The 23,496-nt window shown below is 51.1% G+C and overlaps 1 protein-coding gene and 1 long non-coding RNA gene across 7 annotated transcripts in view; both read left to right on the top strand.

Moving 5' to 3' along the window:
• LOC132229905 (uncharacterized) overlaps positions 1–1,007 on the top strand; it is a 10,675-nt gene extending 9,668 nt beyond the window's left edge. The window contains exon 3 of the long non-coding RNA XR_009451751.1: positions 810–1,007. This is a non-coding gene — a long non-coding RNA (uncharacterized LOC132229905). The remainder of the gene's footprint in view (positions 1–809) is intronic.
• A 6,865-nt stretch (positions 1,008–7,872) lies between these two features.
• The window catches only part of ABCG1 (ATP binding cassette subfamily G member 1), a 47,344-nt gene continuing 31,720 nt past the window's right edge, over positions 7,873–23,496 (top strand). For 2 of the 6 annotated variants that reach the window (XM_059686521.1, XM_059686522.1), the window contains exons 1-3: positions 7,873–8,032; positions 14,338–14,581; positions 14,754–14,837. In XM_059686521.1, the coding sequence (XP_059542504.1) occupies positions 7,991–8,032; positions 14,338–14,581; positions 14,754–14,837 (370 nt within the window). In that variant the 5' untranslated portion in view covers positions 7,873–7,990. Of the gene's footprint in view, positions 8,033–14,321; positions 14,582–14,753; positions 14,838–23,496 lie in introns of all 6 variants that reach the window. The other 4 variants (XM_059686520.1, XM_059686523.1, XM_059686525.1 and 1 more) reach the window with 4 other exon arrangements.

Raw genomic sequence — 23,496 nt, forward strand, 5'->3', positions numbered from 1 at the left:
CCAGAACAACGGCCGTGGCCTGAGAAATGGGCCGTTCTGTCTGGCCCGGGTTGTGTGCTAGGATGGATTACGGGAGGGAGGCTCCTCAGAAGAACTGGGGTGCACAGAGGCCTGTGAGCTGCAGTTATTTCTCAGCTGGACCTTTTATGGGGTGATGTCATTTATGTGGAGTGAAAAGGGAGCCACATACTAAACCTGACAAGCTCAGGGGAGGCCTGCATGGCGGCCTTACAAACTCAGAGACCTCAAGTAACCACATAGGATGGTCTGAAATGAAAACGTCCTAACTAAGAGCAGTTCCTGGCGGGTAGTCATGTCTTAGGGTGGTATTTTTCCCTAACAAGGGTCTGTTTTTACCTTAACTGAGTCTGTCGTCTTTTTTTTTTTTTTTTTTTTTGCATCTACAATAACATACCTGATAACATACCTTTGGAAGAGCAAAGTAATTTCCCTCTTTTTCTGGACCCCTCAAAGCACAACCACACCCCAGAGCAGAGACCACAAATCCCCTCGTTGTTGTTATTATCATGTTAGCTTTACTGTTAACTACCCTGTACCCACCTACATAAAGGAAGTATGTGTCTCTCCAATCTCAGAGATTTCCCAGTTTTGCTTTCTCCCACCTCCCTGAGCGACCGCCAATGGGTTTTATGTAAGTAACACTGCGCATGTCTTCCCCTTTGATCCTGATGTATAAAATAAGTGGGAAAGCTGCCATTTTCCAGAGCACTTTCTCAATCCATTGAGATTTTGCTTCCCTAAAATTGTTGTCAGTTTAGCTCAAATAAACGCATCAAAATTCTCTACAGGTTTGGTCATTTACTTGCGTCAACATTCACCAGTGGTGAGGAAGCCTGCAGTCATGTCCCAGTGTCTGCCTCTGAGACTCTGTCCTCACCCTCCGCTCAGAAGGCCATCGCAGCAGCAGATGGTATTTCCTCTTTCTCCATTTATAGAAATACTTGCCTAGACCTTGCGTGCCACTCTTTGTTCTGTGCTGTTAACATAAGAAACATTCAAACCTGTGAAGAATTTTTGTGAGTTGATCTGAGCCAAACTCTCCACAATTGCCAGGAAGTAGAACCTCAAGGGACTGAGACTGTGCTCCGAAGAATGGCGATTTTGCACCTTGTTTTATATAAAAAATTACAATCAAAAGAGGAGACGCCAGCGGGTTACTTGAAGTCCGTTGGTGATAGATTAGGGAGGCGGGGGAAAGCAAAGGGGGGAAACCTCTAGGATTGGATAACATGTAAAATGATAGACACATGCTTCTCTTACTTAGGTGGGTACAGCATAGTTAACAGCCAACAATTAACTCAGCGACAAAGAGGAGATTTGTGATCTCCACAGAGCAGTGCCTGTGCTTTGAGGGGCCTGGAAAAAGAAGAATTACTTTGACATTCCAACGATGTATTATTATAGATAAAAAAAGAAATAAAAAAGGCTCAGTTAAGGTAAAGATTGACCTTTGTCAGAGGAGATATCGGCTTAGGACATGACTATCCACCATAGATTGCTTTTACTTAAAGTTTAATTTCAGGCCATCCTATGTGGTCACTTCAAGTCTCTGAGTTTGCAGGGTCGCCACGCAGGCCCTCCCTGAGCTGGTCAGGTCAGCATGTAGCACCGTTTCGTCCACAGGGCTAGTGGAAGAAAACAGAAATAATCTGTTTGCAATGCTTAGCCTTTTCCTAATTTAGTTTATGAAATATTTACTTGCATTTTTCTTTCCCTCAAAACATCTCTCATTAATCTAGTTTTTTTGTTTTGTTTTGTTTTCACCTCAGCCTCTGGGCACTTCCCCTCCTCCTCCCTCCACTTGCATCTCCTGGCCCCTCGTCTGCCCTCACCTCCTGGAAGGTTGGGGATGGGGTCGCTCCCAGAGGATACCATAAAGGCACTTCTGGACATTGGAGACAGACAACCATGGGCGTCGGGCCCAGAGCAGAATCCTCACACAGAGGCCAAGTCCTCAGTGGGCACACCCCCTCTCCTACCCTCCTCATTTCCCAGCCTCAGTGTCTGGGCATCCGGCAGAGATACTAGTAAAGAGGACACCCCTGCCCTTGCTGGTTTGGCTAAGTGGATAGAGCGTCGGCCTGCGGACCAGGAGGTCCAGGGTTTGATTCAGGTCAAGGGCACATGCATGGGTTGTGGACTCGATCCTCAGCAGGGGCAGCCAATCAATGATTCTCTCTCATCATTGATGTTTCTATCTAACTCTCCCTCTCCCTTCCTATCTGAAGTCAACAAAAATATTTTTTTAAAAAGAAGACACTCCTTAAAAATGGAATTTGGGCTCGTTCCGTATTGCTCAGTGGTTGAGCGTTGACCTGTAAACCAGGAGGTCACAGTTTGATTCCAGGTTAGGGCACACACCTGGGTTTCAGGCTGGACCCACAGTAGGGGGCGTGCAGGAGGCAGCTGATCAATGCTTTTCTCTCATCGTTGATGATTCTATCTCTCTCTCTCTCTCTCCCTTCCTCTCAGAAATCAATAAAAAAATGGAATATGGGGGATAAAGTGCAAGTCAGGCACTGGAACTACATCATTATAAGGGAAGTGAATGTGGCGCACTGCCGATTGAGCTCATGGACCTGCGTGCCCCCAGGACATTAGGTCGTTGTGTTGTGGGGGGCAGAATGGCACCAGGCGTTAAACCCATGGGGTCAGACTGGACCTGGGTTCAGCAACCTCTGCACTTGGGTTCTGGCTGGGAAAGATTTCAGAGCAAGACTCAAATTATAAGAGAACATCCTATATAATAAAACCCTAATATGCAAATTGACCCAACAGCAGAATGACCTGTAGCTATGATGCGCACTGATCACCAGGGGGCAGACGCTCAATGCAGGAGCGGCCCCCTGGTGGTCAGTGCACTGCTCAGCCAGAAGTCGGCTCCCAGCGGGTGGGCACAGCAGCAGTGGCAGGAGCCTCTCCCACCTACGCTGCAGGCGGGCTGTAAGGAGCGAGGGGTCCCAGACTATGAGAGCCCCGGACTGTAAGCGGGGTGTCTGACTGCCAGCTTAGGCCCGATCCCCCCGTAGACCCAATCCCTGGGATCAGGCCTGGGCTGGCAGGCAGACATCCCCCAAGGGGTCCCAGACTGCGAGAGGGCACAGGCCAGGCTGAAGGGATTCCCCCCCCCCCCCGCCCCCACTGTATGATTGTCATGCACCGGGCCTCTAGTTTATTGAGAAAATCACAGAAGTAGAAGAAGTAATTCATAGAAGAAATGGGCTTAAGAAACAAGTTATAAAGGCAGAGGAAGGGCCCTAGGAACTTGGGAGTGAGGAGCAATGGTAAAGAGCCTGGGGGGTGGGGGGAGGGAGAGGAATTGGGAAAGATCAAGTGTGTGCTCCCAGGAGGGAGAGCTCCCTGGGTCCTAAATCCTAAAGGTTTTAAGGGTAGAGATTTTAGGGGAGGTCCCAGGGGAAGATCTCAATAGGATATTCATCAGCTTTCCAGGGATGTCCTTTCAGGGTCTAGGTCTCCACTGATTGATTGGTCATTATCCAATGCAGCTGGTCCTGAGGGCAGCCATGGCATTGCCCATCTGGTTTTGCTGCTTTTCTGGGCCTGGAGCTGAAATACCACGGAGACCTGGATGTTATCTCTAGGGAGGAAAGGTGGGGGGTTCCAAACCACGTGACCAGTGATATGCTAGGGGAGGAAAGGTCACCCTGGGGTGAGGTCCCGCCCTGCAACTGTTCTTTGCTGGGCACCCAGGGCTTTCTGCCCTTTGTACCTGGCCCATCATCCTTGCTCTGCTCGTCTGTCCAACTGCCTAACACAGTTAGCTGGTTCAGCAGCAGGGAGGCTTGTCCTTAGCAACAGTGTGAGTGAACCTGGGAGAGCTCACTCATTAGCGAGGAGGGAGCACCCTGAATAGGTGTTCCGTGGTGGACCCCAAGTTTCACAAGGGACACGGAGAAAACGGAACCCATGCAGAGGAAGGTGAGCAGGAAGCAGGGGCCTCTCTATGACACAATGTTGGAGGGACCAGGGATGTTTGGTCGATGGAAGTCAAGGCCTCCGGAGAAATATGGCGCCACAATTGAAGAGCTCAAGGCCTATTGTGGGAGGAGGAGGACTAACTGTGACTGTGGAACACAGCTCCCGGGGTGACAGTGAGTGCAATTAGTCACAGGACCTGCTTGCTGACAATGACAACTATTTTGTTGTTGTTGTTAATCCTCATTTTTCATTGCTTTTTTTAGAGAGAGTAGAAGGGAGGAAGAGGAGAGAGAGAAACATCAATGTGAGAGAGACACACCAACTGGTTGCCTCCAGAACCCACCCCAGCCAGAGGCAGGAAGCAAACCCAAAACCCAGGTACAGGCCCTTGACAGGGAATTGAACCCAAGATCCCGGTGCATGGGCCAACACTCTAACCACTGAGCAACAGCTACTTGATACTGGAGCAGCTGCTTGTTGAGGCAGGAAGTGCCTCCAGCCCCGAGATTCTCAAGCCCAGCCTGGCCAACCTGTCTTAGCAGAAATTCTTATTGGGGTTGGAGTGTAGACTGGACAGTCCTGTGATGAGCTCCTCTTGTGTTTACCGGCTTGGCACCCACACTTCTTCTCAGAGCACCCTAAAATAGCCTCGGGGAAGCACCCAGGTCCCAACCTTTCTGCATGGTTCCGCTGGAGCTGACTTTCCCTTTGGCCCATTCGGCACATGTGACTCAAGCCAGACCACTCGGTGTTGTCAGCTCCCTGGGCACAGCGGCTGGCTGTCAGCTGATAGAATACAGCTGTCGGGAGGGCCGTGCAGGGACAACCACACTGAGGGAGAGGCCAGCAGAGAGGGAGCAGAGCCACGGAGAGAGCTCCAGACCGGGGGCTAGGGACATACAACAGGTGCTCAGCCCTGGCAGCCTGGAACCAGTGCACCCGGAACCACTCTGCTACCTAAGACCGTGCATTACCTGTAGTGTAAGCAGGTTGGAGTTGGGTTTCTGTCTTTTACAACCAGGAATCCCGACATAAATGTCACATATATGACCTACTCCACCATTTGCTTCTTCCCTAAGATGGCACAGAAAGGCAGCATCAGTGAGGATCTGAACTGAGTGCTTGCTATGTGCCGTGCATGGTGAGAAAAGCTGGGCATGCATTATTTTCCATGCGGCTAAGATTATTATCATCACACCGGGTAGGTGGATAAGTGAGGGCTCTCCCACGGGCTGTAACAGAAAAGCCAGCAGCTCAGGCCACGCCAACAAGGACCCAGTTTGTCACTGGCTTCATCCTCTGCACTGTCCCCCTGCCCATTCCCAGGAGCCCAGTAAGCATCCATCATCTTACACCTCTGGTTCCTGATCAGCCACTGCCACAAATCACCTGGCATAGAACTCAGGGGCAAGGGGATTTCCCAGAGGAATCTTCGAACATGTTCGTAAGAGTGAGACTAGATATTGGACAGAGAATAGATGCTAACACAACAGGCCACACTGTCCTGCCACTTGTCCTGTCATGCAGCTGGGCAGTGTTCAGCCAGATTCTCACAGAGAATCCCTCCCCAAGTGCATTCCTGTCGTCCTCTCCTGCTTTATGTCCTAATAGAGGCCCAGTGCATGAAATCTGTGCACTTGGGTGGTCCCTCAGCCTGGCCTGCACCTTCTCACAATGCAGGAGCCCTTGGGGGATGTCCGACTGACGGCTTAGGCCCGCTCCCCCCGCAGAGGAGGGAGAGGATCCCACCACTGCCACTGCACTCGTTAGCCATGAGTCTGGCTTCTGGCTGAGCAGCACTACCCCTGTGGGAGCTCACTGATCACCAGGGGGCAGCTCCTGCATTGAGCGTCTAGTGGTTAGTGCACGTCATAGCGACCAGTCGTTCCGCTGTTCAGTTGATTTGCATATTAACCTTTTTTATGCCTGAGGGATCGGGCTGAAACTGACGCTCTCTGACATCACCAAAGGGGTCCCAGATTATGACAGGGCACAGGCCAGGCTGAGGGACTCCACCAGTGAACAATTGGGACTGGGGAGGGACAGGAGGTTGTCCAGCAGGGGAGGGATTGCCGGAGGGCTCCAGGGCATGTCTGGCCCATCTCGCTCAGTCCGGACTGGCCAGATCCCAGCAGCAAGCTAACCTACCAGTTGGAGCATCTGTCCCCTGGTGGTCAGAGCACGTCATAGTGAGCAGTTGAGTGGCCTTAGCATATCATTAGCATATTATGCTTTGATTGGTTGAATGGATGACCAGAGGACTGGACACTTAGCACATTAGGCTTTTTTTATGTAGGATTTGCCCCTGGAGCAAGTGGTGGCTGCAGGGTTATCCATAACCCTGGGCCCCAGAAATTAGGCACCTTGGACTATGCCCTTTGGCCTAAACTTTCCCCAGGAGGTTATGGATTTAATCCTCTTTCTAGAACATTCAGAGGTTGTTATCTCCCTGTTCAGTGCATTAAAGGCACCACATGACCTCCTGGGCCTGGCACACGGAGACTGGCACCTGGAAATACAGCAGGCAGATAGAACAGAGGTAATGCATGGATTTTTCAAGCGAAACTATTCAGACAAAAGCCCCCTGTGGGTGTGAAGTCCACCTGCCTAGCATACAGAGCTGTGACTCCTCTCTAAGTGAGAAGAGGGACTCACTCATCTGAGGTGTGGATGGTGAGGGGAGACCCAGGGGTGCTGGAGGTGAAAAGAAGTGCATTCCTGTGTGCAGTCCCCACATGAAAACTACTGAACAAAACACAGCTTCTGAGACTGGGAGTAAAGAATGCCTTGTCACCATGGTTACCAAAAAATAGTCCCACTTATCTATAATAATCTATAATAATAAATGCATAATATGCTTATTAGACAGGACAGCTGAACGACCTTCTGGATGTCATTCCAGATTTCCTTCCGGATGAAGCCACCACAGCAGGGGCTGAGGCAGAGGCGGTTAGGGGTGATCAGGCAGGCAGGCGAGTGGTTAGGGGCAATGAGGCAGGCAGGCAGGCAGGTGAGCAGTGAGGAACCAGTGGTCCCAGATTGCGAGAGGAATGTCCAACTGCCAGTTTAGACCTGATCCCACAGGGATTGGACCATCCCCTGAGGGGTCCCCGATTGTGAGAGGGTACAGGCAGTGCTGAGGGCCCTCCCTCCCCTATGCACAAATTTCATGCACCAGGCCTCTAGTATATAATAAGGGCTTTAACAGACGCCAGGCCATCTGATATTCCAGTCTGAGGCCAAATGAGAGGGTGTCTGGAGTGTCATTCCTTATCCAGTCACGGGTACACAGCTGTGGACTAGGTACAGGGCCAGGCACTGGAAACATCACTCACATCACTCTGCAAAAGCAAGTGTTTTACTTTATACTGGCACAAAGCAATGCTGCATATGAGTGTATCTTGCCTCAGTGTGTGTGTGTGTGTGTGTGTGTGTGTGTGTAGGGGGTCACCTAGATGTGAGCTATAACGGGGAAGGGGGTGTTGGAGCAGCCATCTCATCTTTAGCCGTCTTGGTCCTATCTGGCAGAGAGGTGCAGAAATGAAAAGAGAAGATCCCTTTCCTTTCCCCTCCCTCCCAGGACTTCTAGTCCGGGGGTCCTAGATGGGGGCCCCCTCCGCCTCCCCTCCCCTCTGTCTTTGGGAGCCCTGGGCCGCTGGCCTAGCCCCTGCCTGTTTCCAGACTCGGGGCGGGGGGCCTCGGTGCTGAGGAGGGCCCACAGTGCCTGCTGGGCTCAGAGGCCTGAAAGGCTCTGGGAGTGGGATGCCAGGGAGCAGCCCGCAGCAGGAGCAAAACAAGAGCACGCGCACCTGCCGGCCCCGCCCAACACCTCACACTGGCCAATGGCTGGTCGTGGGCTGGTCGTGGGCGGGGCCAACGCGGGGCGGGGTCGGCGCTCCAGCCGCCCGGGGAGCCGGAGCGGGCGCCGGGCGCAGTGGCTGAGCCCCGAGTGAGCGAGCGCAGCGCCCGCCGCCCGTCCCCACCGCCGCCGCAGCCGCCGCCGACCCGCCGTCCCCGCCGTCCCCGGGGCATGGCCTGTCTGACGGCCGCTTTCTCGGTCGGCACCGCCTTGGTGAGTGAGCGCATTTTACGCCCCGGGGGCTTCGTGCTGTTTTCCAGGGGAGCAAGAAACACAAAGACCCGCGCCCTCCCTTGACACCTGCCCCGGGTTCCCTGCGGAGGGGCCCGTCGCCCATCGCCCAGATTCTGGCCACCTGGCTCTCGGGATGCTCCTGGCACCGGCTGAGAACGCCGGGAAGGTGGAGGGAGGAGGCGGGAGGCGGCCAGCATCCCCACAGACGGCCTTGACCTCGTCCGCCTTGGGCTGAGGGGCGCGGGGCCTGCGGACCTGAAGCGCACGGGGGTGGGAGGCAGCCTGGGCTGGAGAGGGTCCCATCCCCCGCGGGCGCGCGCGGCCCGGGCTCCTGGAGCCAGCACTTCCCGCACCGCCCTCCGGAGCGCCCGCACGAGCTGGGGAACAAAAGAGGGAGTTGCTTCCCGAAGCCGGAGCCTGCACTGCCCCTGCCCCTGCGCTTCCCAGGGACTGTTCCCTGGGATCTGCTGGGGACGGAGCGGCGGAGTCCCGGGTTAGGCAGAGGAGAGCGAGCCTGGCTGCGGGCAGGCCACCTTTCTGCGCCCTTTGGAGAGACGGGGTGGGGACAGAGGCGCTCATTTACGGTCTCGGGAGGGTACCAGCGCTGTAGGGGGACCAGCGAGTGCCGGGGACTTCATTGCTACATACAGCAAGTGCTGTTCCCACGGGCGGTCCAGAGTGTCCTCTTGCTGGTTTATAATAGCCCCTTAAAGTCACATGAGAACAAAACAGACAACAAATAACCATCGACCCACCCATCATAGGGCTTTTCATGTCTGTGCCTAGCAAGCCGGCATTGCAGTGAGGTACTTATGGACTAGATATCAGGTCACCGAAAGTGCAAATAGAGAATATTATGTGTTTCAACCCATATCGCCCTCCCCATCCATCCCTCTTCCTCTCCTGTCTGTGTATTTACTATCCTGCCAGTTCCTCCCCATAGGCTGTAAGCCCACAGTGCACAGCGATTTGTCACCCCCACCCCTCCGCTTATTTCATTTTTAGCATCCTGTATTGAAGTCAGCAGGGCTCAGCGGTATTTAACCGACAGTTACCTTAAGCTCAAGAAAGAAAAAAAAAAAAAAGTAGCCGGGTGTCTGCGCATGCTCTGTTCTGCCAACTGCATCCTGTGATTCCGAACAGGTTACTGTAGAGCACGCCACGCCTGCCAGCTCATTATATAATGATTTTGTGTAAACCGATAGAATGGGGCCGCGGGCGTGCGAAGGAGGTTGGTAGAGTAGGTTTGAGCGGGCGACGCACAGGTCGGTCCCATCTCTGGGCTTGCTTTGCTTGGCTTCTTACAGATGAGAGGGGAGGGAAACCAGGAAAGAGAAGTCCCTCCTCAGGACACTTGCTTTAATCTGCTTGAGTGTTTGGATCACACTTGGCAATTCTTCTTTTTGCATTTGCCCACCTCTTTGGGATCCCTCAATCATGCTGATAATGAAAAAATGAAGGAGATTATTACTGATAGTTGTAGGTAAAGAAACTTTCCGGCCTTTTAGGTGCTGGGTAACCCTTGGTGTCCTTTCCAAGCTGCCAAAGCGGCTTATCCATGTGGGAAAAGAATGAGTCAGAATGTGTTGAAGAATAGAGGTTTTTATGTCAAGATTGTTATGTTACATCATGGTTGGTACAGCCCCAGTGTTTTGTTCGCACGTGGAGGTGCTAGTGGCTGGGTTCTTTTTTTTTTTTTTTTTTTTTTCTCAGAGAATTTTTTCTTTTCAAATCCATTTCCTCCCTGAAAAAAAGTAGCCGGGTTCTTAAAAATAATAATAATAAATTCTACTCAGGACGTAAACAGTGAGCTCTGGGAGAGCTCCCGGGATCCTGAAGTTTGCTTTACCATCACCCTGGCTCTGGGGTTCAGCCCAGGCAGACTGGGCCGGAGGTGAGTTTAAGGAGAGGAAATAGGCAGTAGCCTGGCCTGGGTAGGGGAGTCCCTGAGCTGGTGGGAGCGGGAGGCACGGGCTCCAATGGGATGGTGGCATTTGGGCCTGTTGGAAGCCGGGTTTCGGCTTTCGGGAGGTTGGCATTCTGAGTGACCATGCAGGTGGCATCTGCCCTTTGCTTATGGAGGGTGTGCTGTTTGGGTTATGTTCCCTCAGGCAGTGGCCTTGAGAAGTCTCCTCAGTACATTTTTCTCTAATGTGCCCCGGGTACCAAGGACAGATCTGCTAGGTGGACACCAAGGCCAGTGATGAGAAACTGAACAGAGAAGTGAGAGAGTGTGTGCCAACACCTGGTGCCTGCCAGCACCTGGTGCCTGTGAGCTCCTCTTCCCTTCCCTCCCTCCCTGATGATGCTGAGTGTGTGTGTGTGTGTGTGTGTGTGTGTGTGTGTGTGTGTGTGTGTGTTTCTATCTCTAACTAGGCTTTCCTGGGTAAGTAGAGTGAGCCAGTCTCACAGTGGCCTGGGGGGCAGCTGCCTGTTAGAGACCCTCCCAGCTACATAGGCATCTATGTATGTGTTAGCATTCAAATTGACATTAGCACCTAGGAAGTATTCTCACCAACAGCAGGCAGGACCACGCCAAGCATGGGCTCCTCGCACCCAACACCCGCGAATGGACTTCCTGTTACTTACCATTTATTATGCAGCACACACTGTGCATGGAGGGGGCGAGGTCAAGACAATGCCTCAGTCAGGTAGGGAGCACACAGTGGAAGGGAGTCAGTGGGGAGGGCAGATGGATTTGTTTCATTATTAATGAGCTCAGGAGGCTGAGGACAGCGAGCTGTAACCTACATTGGCGGTTGCTCTCATCTGAGGATGTGTTTCCAGAGAGCTGGTCTATTTCGGAGTGACAGCCTCTGCCTCCCATCATACAGGATTCCATGATTTTGTTAATTGGGCGAGGCCATTGGACACCCGTGGAGGGAGGGTGGGTAGTGGTGTACACAGCCTTGGTGTCGGTGTTTCTGGGGGTGGGGTTGATTGGTTTCTCAGTTTTTTGTGTGTGGCTTTCCCTATAATGGACAGGGGCTGGGATGACCCAGGGTCACCTACAGCTTGCCTGTAAAAAGCTAAGCACTCTTGAGGATGCTGGCTGGGAGGACAGGATGCAGATATGGAAGCCACACAGAGCTGGACCCCGGCCTGGCTACTCACTAACCATGGGGTCTTGGGCAGGTCGGGCAGTCTCTCTGTGCCTTAGATCCCTCCTCTGAAATGGATGAGGGGGAGATGATAAAAGGCCGCGAGAGTTGGGGAGATAGTAAGAGGCATAGTCTCCGCATCCTGGAGTTTAAAGGGCTCATTGTACTTGCTGCATCAAGAGTCACTGTTTATACCAGTAGTCACACCTACTATGCACAAGGTGTTATTGTTTAATACTTTAAATCGTGAGCACTCGCCTCTGGCTTCTCTCTCTCTCTCTCATTACCAATCATTTCATCACCCAGTTTTGTCCTGCCCAGGACTGCATGTCCCTTCTGAGTCTCTGCATGGACTCCTTGTAGCTCTGGCCTCACAGTCTTATAACTAAGTGCCCGTATTCTTGCCTGGGGCTCAATCTTGAACATGAGCTTGCTGAGGCCATAGGCCAGCGGTTCTCAACCTGTGGCTCATGACCCCTTTGGCGGTCGAACGACCCTCTCACAGGGGTCGCCTAAGACCATCCTGCATATCAGATATTTACATGACGATTCATAACAGTAGCAACATTACAGTTATGAAGTAGCAACGAAAAGAATTTTATGGTTGGGTCACACCATGAGGAACGGTATTTAAAGGGCCAGAAGGTGGAGAACCGCTGCCCTAGGCCATGTCTGTGTGGCTGACTGCGAACCCCCAGGGCTTTATTTGGTGCTCAATTTGTTAAATGAACGAGTAAGTGAGAGAGCAGATAAGCTTAGGGTCTGGGGCGGGGAAAGCCAGGCCCTCATCCTAATACAAGTCTGGCATCTGCTACAGCCCGTGAGCAGGTGGTTGGAGTAATGGCTGTTCATCCCTGTATTCATCACAAAGGAAAGCAGGGACCTATTCCTGGGCCTCAGCGGGGGTTGACACTTGTGGTGGATTCTGGGGGAGGGTAGAGGTGGTCTGTGGCAGCTGGAGTGCTGGGGTGGAAGTCCAGGGGTGCCACCACTGGAGAGGAGTTGCTGAATACTCCTTGCCCCCAACTGAACATCCAATGATGGGGGATCCCAGGTAAGAGCCAAGCCTGTCAGCAGAATGTGGGCGTGAACCATAGATTAGCCTTTTCACTTGGTTGGGGGACCAGACCTGGAGCTAATTGTCTTGCCCATTGCTCCCTTTGCTACCCCCAAGGCCAGGATTTGGTGCTTTGAGGGCAATTATGGAGTCAAAGTGTGTTATAAACCTGGGACAGTAGCAAATGCCCACAAGGACAAGATGAGTGGGCAAAAGGTTGGCATTTGGTGCCCACTTTGGGTGCCAGAGCTGAAGTTGTAAGTTTTCTCCTCATCAGCCAAAGCTAAGAGCGTGAGCTGAGGCAGGGTCTGCTATTGCTCCTCCAGAGGCCTGGACACAGAAGGCCTGGGGTAAGCTCGGAGGCAGAGGTGGCGTCCTGTCATGCCAGGGCTCTCAGGAGCCCCGATGTTGGGCCAACACAGACCTTCCCTAACTTCCGGAATGTATGAACCTACTTATGTTTGCATTTGAAACATTTCATATGCTCCGTGCCAGTAGCAAACCAAGCTTAATTTTGTTGGTTTTATTCTGCACTCAAATTTTTATCCACAGCGTGTTACAGTCAGTTAAGATTTCCAGAGGTTAAGCCTTCCAGAGATCAGGAGATGCCTGAGGGGTGTGTGTGTGTGTATGTATGTACCGGTGCCCTTTTCTTAAATGTCAAAGCAACATTTTCAAACATCACAAGAACCAGAAACCCCTATGCCCACATCTGCTCAACCCTCTGTGCTTGAGGCATTCAAAACCAAGCCCTCCAAGCTCTGTGAGCCCTTAAGTACCTGATGGAAAAAAGGCCAGGACTTGAGGACACAGCCAGGTCCTCCATAGCGCATTCCAATGGGGGAAAGGCTTGACATGGCCACAGGAGTTGCTAGGTTTGTAGGAATATTTATGGGTGATCCACTCTTAGGTTTGTTTTGGATTTTTTATTAGAAACAATAATGATAAAAAGCTATCAGCTCTAAAGCGACGGGCCTAACAAACCTATGGAACAGTACGGCGTTCCTCTTCAGCACACACAACAGCGCCCAGTGTGTCCCCGATCCTGCCGCAGTCGCGAGGTCCTGAATTACCCAAGACAGTTACCCATGGCCTCTCCCCATCAGGCCAACTGCCTTCAGCGACATGAAGGAACATCGTGCTTTGGACCCCTGTGGAATGTTCCCTCTTGAGTCAAGAGAAAGCAAAGCATAATATTTGCCCACCTCAGGGTTCTTCTGAGTTTTGGCAGTACCTGAAGCATATCGATTTATTCGGGGTTGTCAAACTGTTAGAAAAAGATATTCCTTTCTTTGCATAAATACCCTTGATTCTTGGCACATCTGTAGCAGGTCAGTGACTCCCAATGGATGCTTGAAAGCCATTGTAGCTACACAATGTTAGGTACTCATGTGATGCAGTGGAAAAGGGGCATCTAAGGTGTCTCCTTTTTGATGACTCAGATTCTGGGGTCACTTCTGCCCCTCACTTGATTATAGGGCTCAGAGCAAGTTCAAATTCCTTAAGTTGTCCGCACCTCAGTTTCCTCGTCTGTTTAATAGCGAACAAATATTAATCTTCCTTTTTTCAGTGCTATTATTAAGATATGATGAGAGAGGAGAGTTGAGAGTGATTTGGGAAATTTACAAGGGAAACATTAAGGCCACCTCCCACAAAACCCAGAGGTTCAAGTGGTGTCATTGCTCTTGAGACATGCCGATGAGGTTACACGAGAAAGGCACTAAAAGAGCTTATTTTAAATAAAACTTTCAATTGCACATTTTTTAGGAGCCTTGTGTACTTTTATTAGGGTTTTTAGTGAGTTGACTGTACATAGATAACATTTTATGTTGGCCAGTGTTTCATTCTTTGGTTATTATTCATTTATTATGGTTTTGTGATTAGATTTTTATGATTCCAAAGGAAGACTGGTAGATAAGTTGACTATCTTAAGTACTGTTTCAATAGAAGAAAAAGTGATGGCTAGAGGTAACAGGTTTCTCTGGGTAAGTTTGCTTCTCCCAGCGAAGTCTCTTTGTAGTTTAAGAAGTGTTGCTGTAAGTATTCCATGACCTGGGGACTGGCCACCAGGCTCAAGGTCCCCTGTGCTCCTCACCCTGATGTGACTTATAACCTCTCTCTTGTAGAACACCAGCAGTTACTCTGCAGTGATGACGGAGCTCAAGTCGGTGTGCGTCTCGGTGGACGAGGTGGTCTCCAGCAACACGGAGCTGTGCGAGAAGGATATGCTGAATGGGCATCTGAAAAAAGTGGACAACAACCTCACAGAGGCCCAGCGCTTGTCCTCCTTGCCCCGGAGGGCAGCTATCAACATTGAATTCAAGGACCTTTCCTACTCGGTCCCAGAAGGACCCTGGTGGAAGAAAAAAGGTAGGGAGGGCGGCTGCTGCGTTGGGAGGTGGGAGGAACCTGTGAAGGAAGTAACAGGTGGTTTGGGGAAATCTGGGTCTGGCAGTGGGAGGCTGTCACTCTGCCGCGGCCAGTTTATTGCATTGCTTTATGCCCGTTTTTTTTTTTTCCTTCTCACCTATAATATGAGCAGGTGGATTAGATGATTCAAGATTCGTAGTGGCTCTTAACTTCTCATACGAGTACAAAGAATTCACAAAGATGGGCCAGCGTCCAGGTGGGCTGGATTCTGGAGTGCACTCAGAGGGTCCTCTTTCCTGGAGGCTGTTTATGTTAGTCTTTCAAGATGGGACTGTTTTATTTTAAATGTTTCAGAGCAAAATGGAAGACAGGAGCGCCCTCCCAGGTTTGAAGTGTTAAAAGGTAGCTGGTGACTTAGCGTGACCTCTCTCAAACACAATCCTTTACGTTTAAGGATCTTTAAAGGACTCTCATGAGTGGTGTTGATGGGATATTTAAAAAAACAACAACACATTGTTGATGAATGACCCTTAGAAATAAAAACAGAAGAGGTAGGGAGGATGGAACTTGGGAGGTCTCTGGAAAGCCACACAGTTCCTGAGTTTGCTACCAGCTTGTTGCACGTCAATGGCAATTGACAAAGGACGGTATTTTAAGTTTTCTTAGCAACCTGGATGTTCCTTTGCCAGCTCTAGGTTTTCAGAGCGTGTGGAGTCAGTGCCACCTGGGCTGGTATTTCTTCCTGTGGCACTTACTCATCATCTCCATGTACTTTACTCCCTGCATTCATTATCCAACTTTCTGGAGGGTGGGAGAGGACACGTTACACATCATCAAGAAATGATGGTCCCTAGTTTCTAACAAATTATTTAAATCATCTTGAAAATGTATGAGCCTATTGAAATGTCAACACAGGGTTTCAGCCCTTTTCTCCTGAATTTGAAATAAGATTTTACCAAACAAATAAACAAAAAACATGCACCAAGTGACCAGAGGGCCTGGTTATGTTTGGCTTGATTTGTCTGTGTAGACCAATTGTGGCAAGCCCATGGGCAGCACAGATCAGTTTCGGTCCATCTGGTACAGGTGGCCTCGGGAATGTTGTCCTGATGGCTGGAAATGCCTGGATGGCTTTCCTGTAAAGGGAAGAGAGCTTGCAAATCCGAGATGCAAACATCTGCAAACCGTGGCAGAGCCTTGGTTTGCTGGACAATACAGCAGATACTCAACCATTGTTTGCACGCGAAGAACATCATGTCCCTGTCAGGTATGTGGCTTGTCCACCCTGTATTCTCTGAGTGTTAGAACTGGTCCCACTAATTCTCCAACTTCACCAACGTGATGGAGTCTTAGTCAGTGAGGGAGGGGCCGCCACTTGGAAGTTCAGCTCCAGTGGCTGCCAGATAGACACTTGCCCTATAGTAACGCCTGTTACTCAGGAGGGGTGGAGGAGGATGTGAGCCCTGCAGGACCTGCCCGTGAGTCAGAGATGGTTAGGGCCCCAGGAAGCTGGGAATGATGGGGCTTCCGTATCCCCGTGGCTGGTTTGCTGACCCAGCAAGGCCCCTTTTCTGACTTTCTCCCACGCCTCCTCCTCAGTAGCAGCGCCTGTGTCTGCCCATCCCCCACCGTGTACGCCAACGTGTCCTTTGTTCTTGGCACCCTGCAATTTAGATTTAGATGAGCTCACTGCAGCATCAATTCAGGGTGTGAAATACTGGTCCACCTTCTCACTGAACAGAAAGGAAACCGAGTGCTTAAGGCTTGCCCATGTGCCCCAGCTAGCCAGGCAGGCCTGGGTCTGTGGGCGGTGATTTCTAACTCTGCAGTCTCACCGGGTGCCTGTGCCTCACCTGGCACAGGCCCTCAGGGATGCCCGGGTGCCCGTGCTGCTTCTGCAGGCTTGGTGCTCGCGGGTCTGGCTCTGCTGCTGTTTGCTGGACTGGTTGCCCCATTAGACTGGAGGCTGCAGCCATGGAAGCCTAGAGTTTTCCTGAATAAGAGGAGCTAGCTGCCCAGGCTCCTCTCAGCGCTCACTGCGTCCTCATCACCAGCAGGCTCTCACATGCTACATCTCCAGTGAGCTAGTAACTTGGGGACCACGTTTCCCCAACTAATAGGATGTACAGTACAAGTCAGCATTAAGTCTGGACCCAGGCATTCGGCTGATCCGGGTGAATTTCTCCTGTACCTTTTCCACCATGTTCACCGACTTCCTGTCTGCTTCCCGCCACTCCTTCTCAGGTCTGGTTCCTCCCCCTCAACATGGCCTTTCTTGCTTTGTCCCTCTGCTTGCTGGTGAGGGTCCCCGTCCCCAGCAATGATGAGGTTAAGCTGAGAAGTCAGATCCCAGCCTCCCTCTCATTTCCTTTCTCTCGATGTGGCCGTTGTATATTTGGCATCACCTCGGTGTGACGCCAAGTGTGACCAGCCTTTGGGGAAGGAGTTCTTTCTCTTACCTCTCTCACCATATTAGGTTTGCTGTCTCTATCTTGTTGACTGTTGTTAATGTTTAAATTCAGTTTTACACGTGGAGCTCATTGTAATGACCACACTGGGGTTGGGCGCCAGAGCATTGCATAGGAGACAGGCGTCTCTGGAGAGGAGAGGTGTGAGGGCTGCCTGGCTGGGTGTGTAGTGAAGGAAACAGAGCCCAAAGCAGAAGTGATTTGCTCAAGGTCAGAGCCAACGCTGGGCTTCGGCTGTCTGACTCCCAGTCCAGGTTTCTTTCCATCACAAAGGCACTGTCCAGTGAATTCCAAGGAAATATTTTTCCTCACACAGTCTCTGCCCGAACAAGGTGCTACAACACAGACTCAACACAGAATGCTGTAGCAAAGCTTGCATTGTAATTAGAATAATCTTATAAACTCCTACATAATTATTTTTTTAAAAGATGACAGACAAAGAGAACCTCACATCCTTAGAACAAGGGTGTGAGTGATCAGCGGCAGTATTGACGGAGTCAGGCACTGTGTCTTGAGCTTGACAGTTGCCAAGCACTGAATATGGTGTCTAATAAAACATCTTGTATATTCATTGTAGTTACATTTTCAACATATGATTAGTGATGTCTTTGGAGGAAAAAAATACATCATATAATATATTCCTAGTAGAGAACATAATTACGAAAGGAACTATTCCCCAGATAAAACTGTGTACCCCAAGGATGATTTCACCGGCTTCTGACACAGTAATCACTTTCCCTCAAGGAATTCGCTCACGTGGCAGAAGTTGATGGGGCAGAAGGTTTGGAACGATGTGGACTTTGTTATGTCAGTATGAGCAGTCCAGGTCGGTCGTTCTTGCTGAGCCCTCAGTGTGACTGACTTTTGAAAGCAGCTTCTGCGTCCTGTAGGTAGACACGCCACTGGGAACATTTAGAACCCCGTGCTGAGAAGAGACTCTGCAGCCTGAACTTCTGAGACAAAGATGTGGGTGGTGCTGAGAAGATCTGACACTGACGTACCACTTCCTGGCTTTCAGGGCTCATTCACACAGGGGTCTCTTTTTTATTAGGATGTGACTGGTCACACTTTACAAGTGGAGTGAGTACTCGAGGTCCTCTGGACTGTGCTGACGCCCGCGCCCCGAGAGGAGGCCAGAGCCTTTTCCATTTGTGACATTCAAGCAGGTCCACTTGGCACAGGGGCTAGTTCTGCCCTCTGTACCCATGGAATACATGAGGCTCAGAGCCCAGGGCACAGGTGCACACGAGGTGGGGCTTGATGGCGGATCTGTGGGATTTGAGGCTAATACCCAACAAGGAGCCCAGTCAGCACCTGGCTTTGGGGTGGGCACACCACTGGACCACCATAGCCTGGATGGGCCTCTCCCCATTTTACGAAACTATTAGTGTTGCCTTGACAATGCGGACCGACTTTCCTTTTAACTGACCGGCTTGGATGTCACTCACCTCTGCCATTCCTAAGGCATCTCCTGGTCCTTTGGACAGTCTTCAGCTGTCCTGTCCGCTCACCTCGGAGGTGAGGCTGAGGTGTGTGGCATGCCTCCACATAGAAAGATGCCGCGATTCGGAGAAATTAAACACCCCCCCGGGATTACCTGGTGGTGAAGTTCAGATGGAGAACAAAAGTAATCATAGCTGGGGCTTTAGCAAGTTCTCTTTACTATTCCTCAGCCAGGCTGCTGTCCCAACATGATAACACGCCACTGGGATGAAATAGCATCTCCTACTTGGAAATCCAATCCTCCCACCTCCTCCTTGCCAAATGCCAGGAAGGAGCGGAACAATCCGGGCAGCTCCTGCTTATCTGTATTGGTTTGCTTTTAAGCTACAAAAATGTGTTTCAACACCTTTCTCAAATTCAAGTTGGCCATCTCTCCATTTCCATAGCTATCCCCAAGGCCTGTGAGGACAGGCTGGTGAAAATGAGTGGAATGTGCCTTTAATAAATGCCTTTCAGGAATTCCATTAAGGGAAGACTGGAGTCTAACCAAGTGCGGGGTGACTTGATCCAACCCACTTGGGCAGGGATGGGAAAGGCAGCCAGTTACAGGGGGACTGCCGAAATCCCCCGAGGCAGCAGTGGGTGTTCAGGGGGTGGGCTGCTCAGGTTCGGAGGGGGTTTCTATTCCCCTGGCATGAATGGGTTAGTGGCGTGCTTCTTGGGAACCATCATGCTAAGGTGGGTTTTCTTTTGGAAAAGGAAATACGCTGCCTTTGTCTTTATTTGAAGCTATAGCTAGTCTTTCATCTGGTGCAGTATGGTGACCCTAAACCTTGCTTGCAGGGGCTCCTTGCTTGAGGCTGGGCTGTTTATAACCGGAACCAAGTGGAGAGAGCCTCTCCTCCCCTCTGGAGCCAGTTCTTAGGTTCTCAGTTCTTGGAGGCTCCCTGGGGCCGGCAGGCAGGACACCCCTCAGGGCCCTTTGATGACGGGTCTTCCGGAACAGTTCTGACCTTCTGCCTAGAGGCTCAGAGAGGCTTTGAAAAACTGCTGAGCATGGACTAGCTCTCCCGGCAGACTCGTGACAGATGGCTGTATAGTGACTCTGTACAAAGGGTTTGCTAGTTCACCAGGAGACCTTTACATCCAAGGAGTCTAGTCACTTCCCTTCTCCAGCCAGCACACCCGCTCCCTTTGAGCATGCTGCACGGAAACCAAACCATCTTCCATGGTCCAAATATGCGCCACTGTCAGGCTCCACACCTCTGGAGAAATGGCTCAGGGGGCTTTGCCAGCAGGGGCCTGGAGGTCTCCTTTCCTACTTTGCTTCAATGTCTGGCCAGCCCTGTTACCTGGCAGTTCTTTATTTGGGCTCACACTCTGTCACTTTCCCAGAGAGCGCCTGTTCATGAGCCATCTGGCCTCTTCAGTGCGACTTTGCAGGACTGTGCTCTGCTCAGCGGGGACTTGGTGTCGCTGTTTCACTTTCTGCGGACATTCTTGCCACATGTATTTTCACCTGCTGGGTGGGGGCCCCCCTGCCTTCTTTTAACACCTCAAATATGCTTGTATCTTCTCGAACCAAAGTCCTTCTTGCAAACCAGAACCTACTCTGCCACAGCCACAAAATAAGCCAAGGCGACATTTTACTGAGCAGGAAACCATTTAATTTGTTTATAAGTTGGCACAAACATGTTTAGTAACCATACACCTGCTCTGTTTGAGTTCAGTTCTAGAATCAACAGATTTGCTTATTTAAGAAACAAAGGTACTACATGGGTCAGATAAAATAGTATGTTTAGAAAGAAGGAACCGTCGTACAAAGTAGGGGTGATTCTCTATCAAACCCATGCTGATGAAGTTCCAGAACCTTCGAGAAAAGTGTACTGTCAAATAAAATACATCCAACACAAGTATTTTTTTGCCCAAAATGTGAGCAAAGGCAGCAAGAGAAGTTTGCAGAGTCAGGGATGGAGGCTGGTGCGCCTGCAGGTCCAGTCTGACTGACCCCAGCCTTTAGTTTCACTTCTCACTTTGTCAGCTGAGGTGTGATTAGTCTCCTTTCTGCTTCGTAGGGTAAGTGGCACTTGGTGTCAACATTAAAACATGCCAGAGTGACTTCAAGACTGTGATTACGTCCAACTGAGGCCTATATTTAGAATCTGAATCTTGGATCCCAGAGGGGCCTCAGAGCTCCCTTGGTGTGACCTCTCACCTAAGGAGGAGTCCCCAACTGTAGTGGCCAGCCTCTGTCTGAGCAGTAGCCAGGGTCTACCCTTCCCCTGGCAGCCAGGTCCATGTTTGCACCATCTAATTCTTAGAAAGGGCTCCTGTCTGTCGAGCTGAAATCTGAATTCCAGTAATGTTCATTGGTTGACCCAAGTTCTGATTTTTGGAACTCTGCAGATTAGATCTTGGTTTTGGTCTTTAAAAAAAATTTTTTTTAGACATGTCTTTATTGATTTCAGAGAGAGAAAGGGAGAGGGAGAAAGAGAGATAGAATCATTAATGATGAGAGAGAATCCTACTGGGGATTGAGCCTGCAACCCAGGCATGTGTCCTGATCTGGAATCAAACCAGTGACCTCCTGGTTTATGGGTTGACTCTCAACTGGGCGGTCTTGGTCTTGAGATGAGCTCACAGATTAGAAGGGGATAAAGCTTGACCAGGTACAAAATAGTAGTCAAGTGCGTCAAGAGCTGGGGCTATCTGGAAAGGAGGGAAGAGGCATGTGGCCCAGCGGCGTGCGTGCTGGTGCACATCCGCGGTGGCAAGGAGCCTCTGCTGGAATGTGCTCAGTGAGCTTCTCCGCTGTTTGTGAACTGATAAGGGCGGGGCGCCATAGAAGAGCAGCTGAGTCACTCTTTCTGTTTCTTTTATTGTCATTCAGACCGGCCTCAAGCCCCTGTGCTCAGACAAAAAAGTCCCTGGCCTGGCATCTCAACTGCCTCTCTCGAAAGTGAACCTTTTAGCAGGAGTTTTATGGGATTTCTCAGTTGTTACTTCTCTCCTCCCACTTTTTTGGGGGGAGAATGAATATTTTTTAATTAAACATATTTTTTTTACTAAGCAAATGCTGTTAGCTGTAGCATATTGTATCCTTAAGTCATCCTGGGAAAGCCATAGGGGCCTGCCAGTATGGACATCTTTCCCAGGAGGGAGGGAGGTTAGAGGGCGGCAATCTGCAGCTACATTCTGGCTGAACCTCTAGTCTTAACCACCTGCCTCTCACCGGACTCCACTGACAACTCTCCCCCTGTCATTTCTCAGGCTCCTAAAATGAGCGGTTAGGTGTACTCTGCCCGTGACATACACAACCCCAAAACCTGGCGACAGCAGAGGTCTTCCCACCTGCCTGGGGAGGGGGTCCCAGATGTCCTACATGGGCTGTGCTGGGGACACCGGGCTGGGGGCTGAGCTGGGTACCTCTGCTTGCCCAGTCCCTTCAGGTTGGAGTTAAAGGGCCCCCTGTCTGGCATCCAGCTGGTCCTTGCAAGGGCGTTGCGTTGAGACTGGCTGGTCTCAAGGGCTAGAGCTCATTCCGGCCCTGGTACATCAGCAGGCTATAGCGAAGGGGAGGCTCAGGCGGCTCTTCCATGGGCTTTAAACATGGAGTAAAACCCCATCCCTTCCCTAGTATGGCACCCCGCTGACTCTGCAGGCCTGGGGCTCAGGGTGACCTTGGCGCTCTCCCCGCCAGGCAGCCGGACACCGGCTGCGGGTCTGCTGGAGGCTGTCTGGAGGACTTTCCTGTTCCCAGGGAACCCTAAAATCTGCCCGGATGGAGCTGAGAACTGTCCCGCCCCCCGCGCGGCTAGGTGCCTGCCGGCAAGTGCGGGCGGGGCAGGTGTGCGCTGTTGCGCACGCGCAGTGCCGGCCACCGCCTTCCGCGCCAAGGTTACTCGCGGTCAGTGCTCGCGGAGAACCTCAGCGGCTGGCTGTGGTTGGCTGCGCGCCCATGCTGTTGCTAAGCGGGAGCCGAGGATGCAGAGTTTCTGGGGTCCGGATGCCTCCGGGGGTGGCGGGGTCTCTGCTTCCCCTGGACCGGGGGCCCTGTGGACCCCCTCCCCAGGGGTGCAAACCCCATGCTCCAGCGCAGGTCCTTGGAACATTTGGTCTCTGAAAGTTCCCATAGCCTAATTTTACTCCAGAAAAGTCTCTGAAATAGATCTGATGGATGGAGATATTTTAAAAACCGATTATTATTGTTTTGATGTCTTCTAAAGCATCTTTGGGAGACTTCACTGGAATGGAAATAGCGCGCAGATATTTCGTAGGACCATCCTAACGAAAATGGCTGGCTGGCGTTCTCGGTGGTGTTTGTGTTCTTGTGGCTTTCATCAGGGTGGGGAGGTGTCACAGTTTTCCAGACTTCTATTCAAAGCTGCAGGTAGAACCATACGTGCAGGCCTAACGCGCTTTCTGTGAGACAACTGATATCTGAATCCTTTTAAATATTCTTGTTTTGTTTTGTCTTGTTTTGTTTTGGGTTCACCATGTGGGTGAAGTGATGAGAGGCAGGGCCTCTTGGGTTGGGCTAAGCAGGTTGGGCAGGAAGCAACCAGCTGTGGTCCTTCTCCCAGGTGTTTAAAAATGATCAGGGTGGGTTTTGGAATCCTGAAATTGCCCTCAGGAATCTGAAGCAGGGATCCAGTCAGCTGGCTGGAATCCAGCCGTCACGCTGCAAGGTGGCTGCTCCCCTGCTCCCCTGCCTAGGCACTTCCATCCTGGGCGTGTGAGTGAGGTGTGCTTTCTGTGGCACCTGGTGCACACTTTCTGGTGACTCCCACCGATTGATCAACATGATCTCTGCCACTTGGGCTGCATTCTATCACCTGGAAGGCCTGGTACCACCCTGGTGGAATAAGAGGTGCCATGCATTGTCTCTCCTGGGCCTTCCTATCAGTTCTGGTTTCTTTGGGCTTAATTTCCATGTGTTATGAGAAGTTAAACACCATCATTGGTATGCTTTGCTGGACCTTTTGGGTTCCTGAATACATGCAA

The sequence above is a fragment of the Myotis daubentonii genome, chromosome 3 (assembly GCF_963259705.1).
Source record: "Myotis daubentonii chromosome 3, mMyoDau2.1, whole genome shotgun sequence".
NCBI classification, from domain to species: domain Eukaryota; kingdom Metazoa; phylum Chordata; class Mammalia; order Chiroptera; family Vespertilionidae; genus Myotis; species Myotis daubentonii.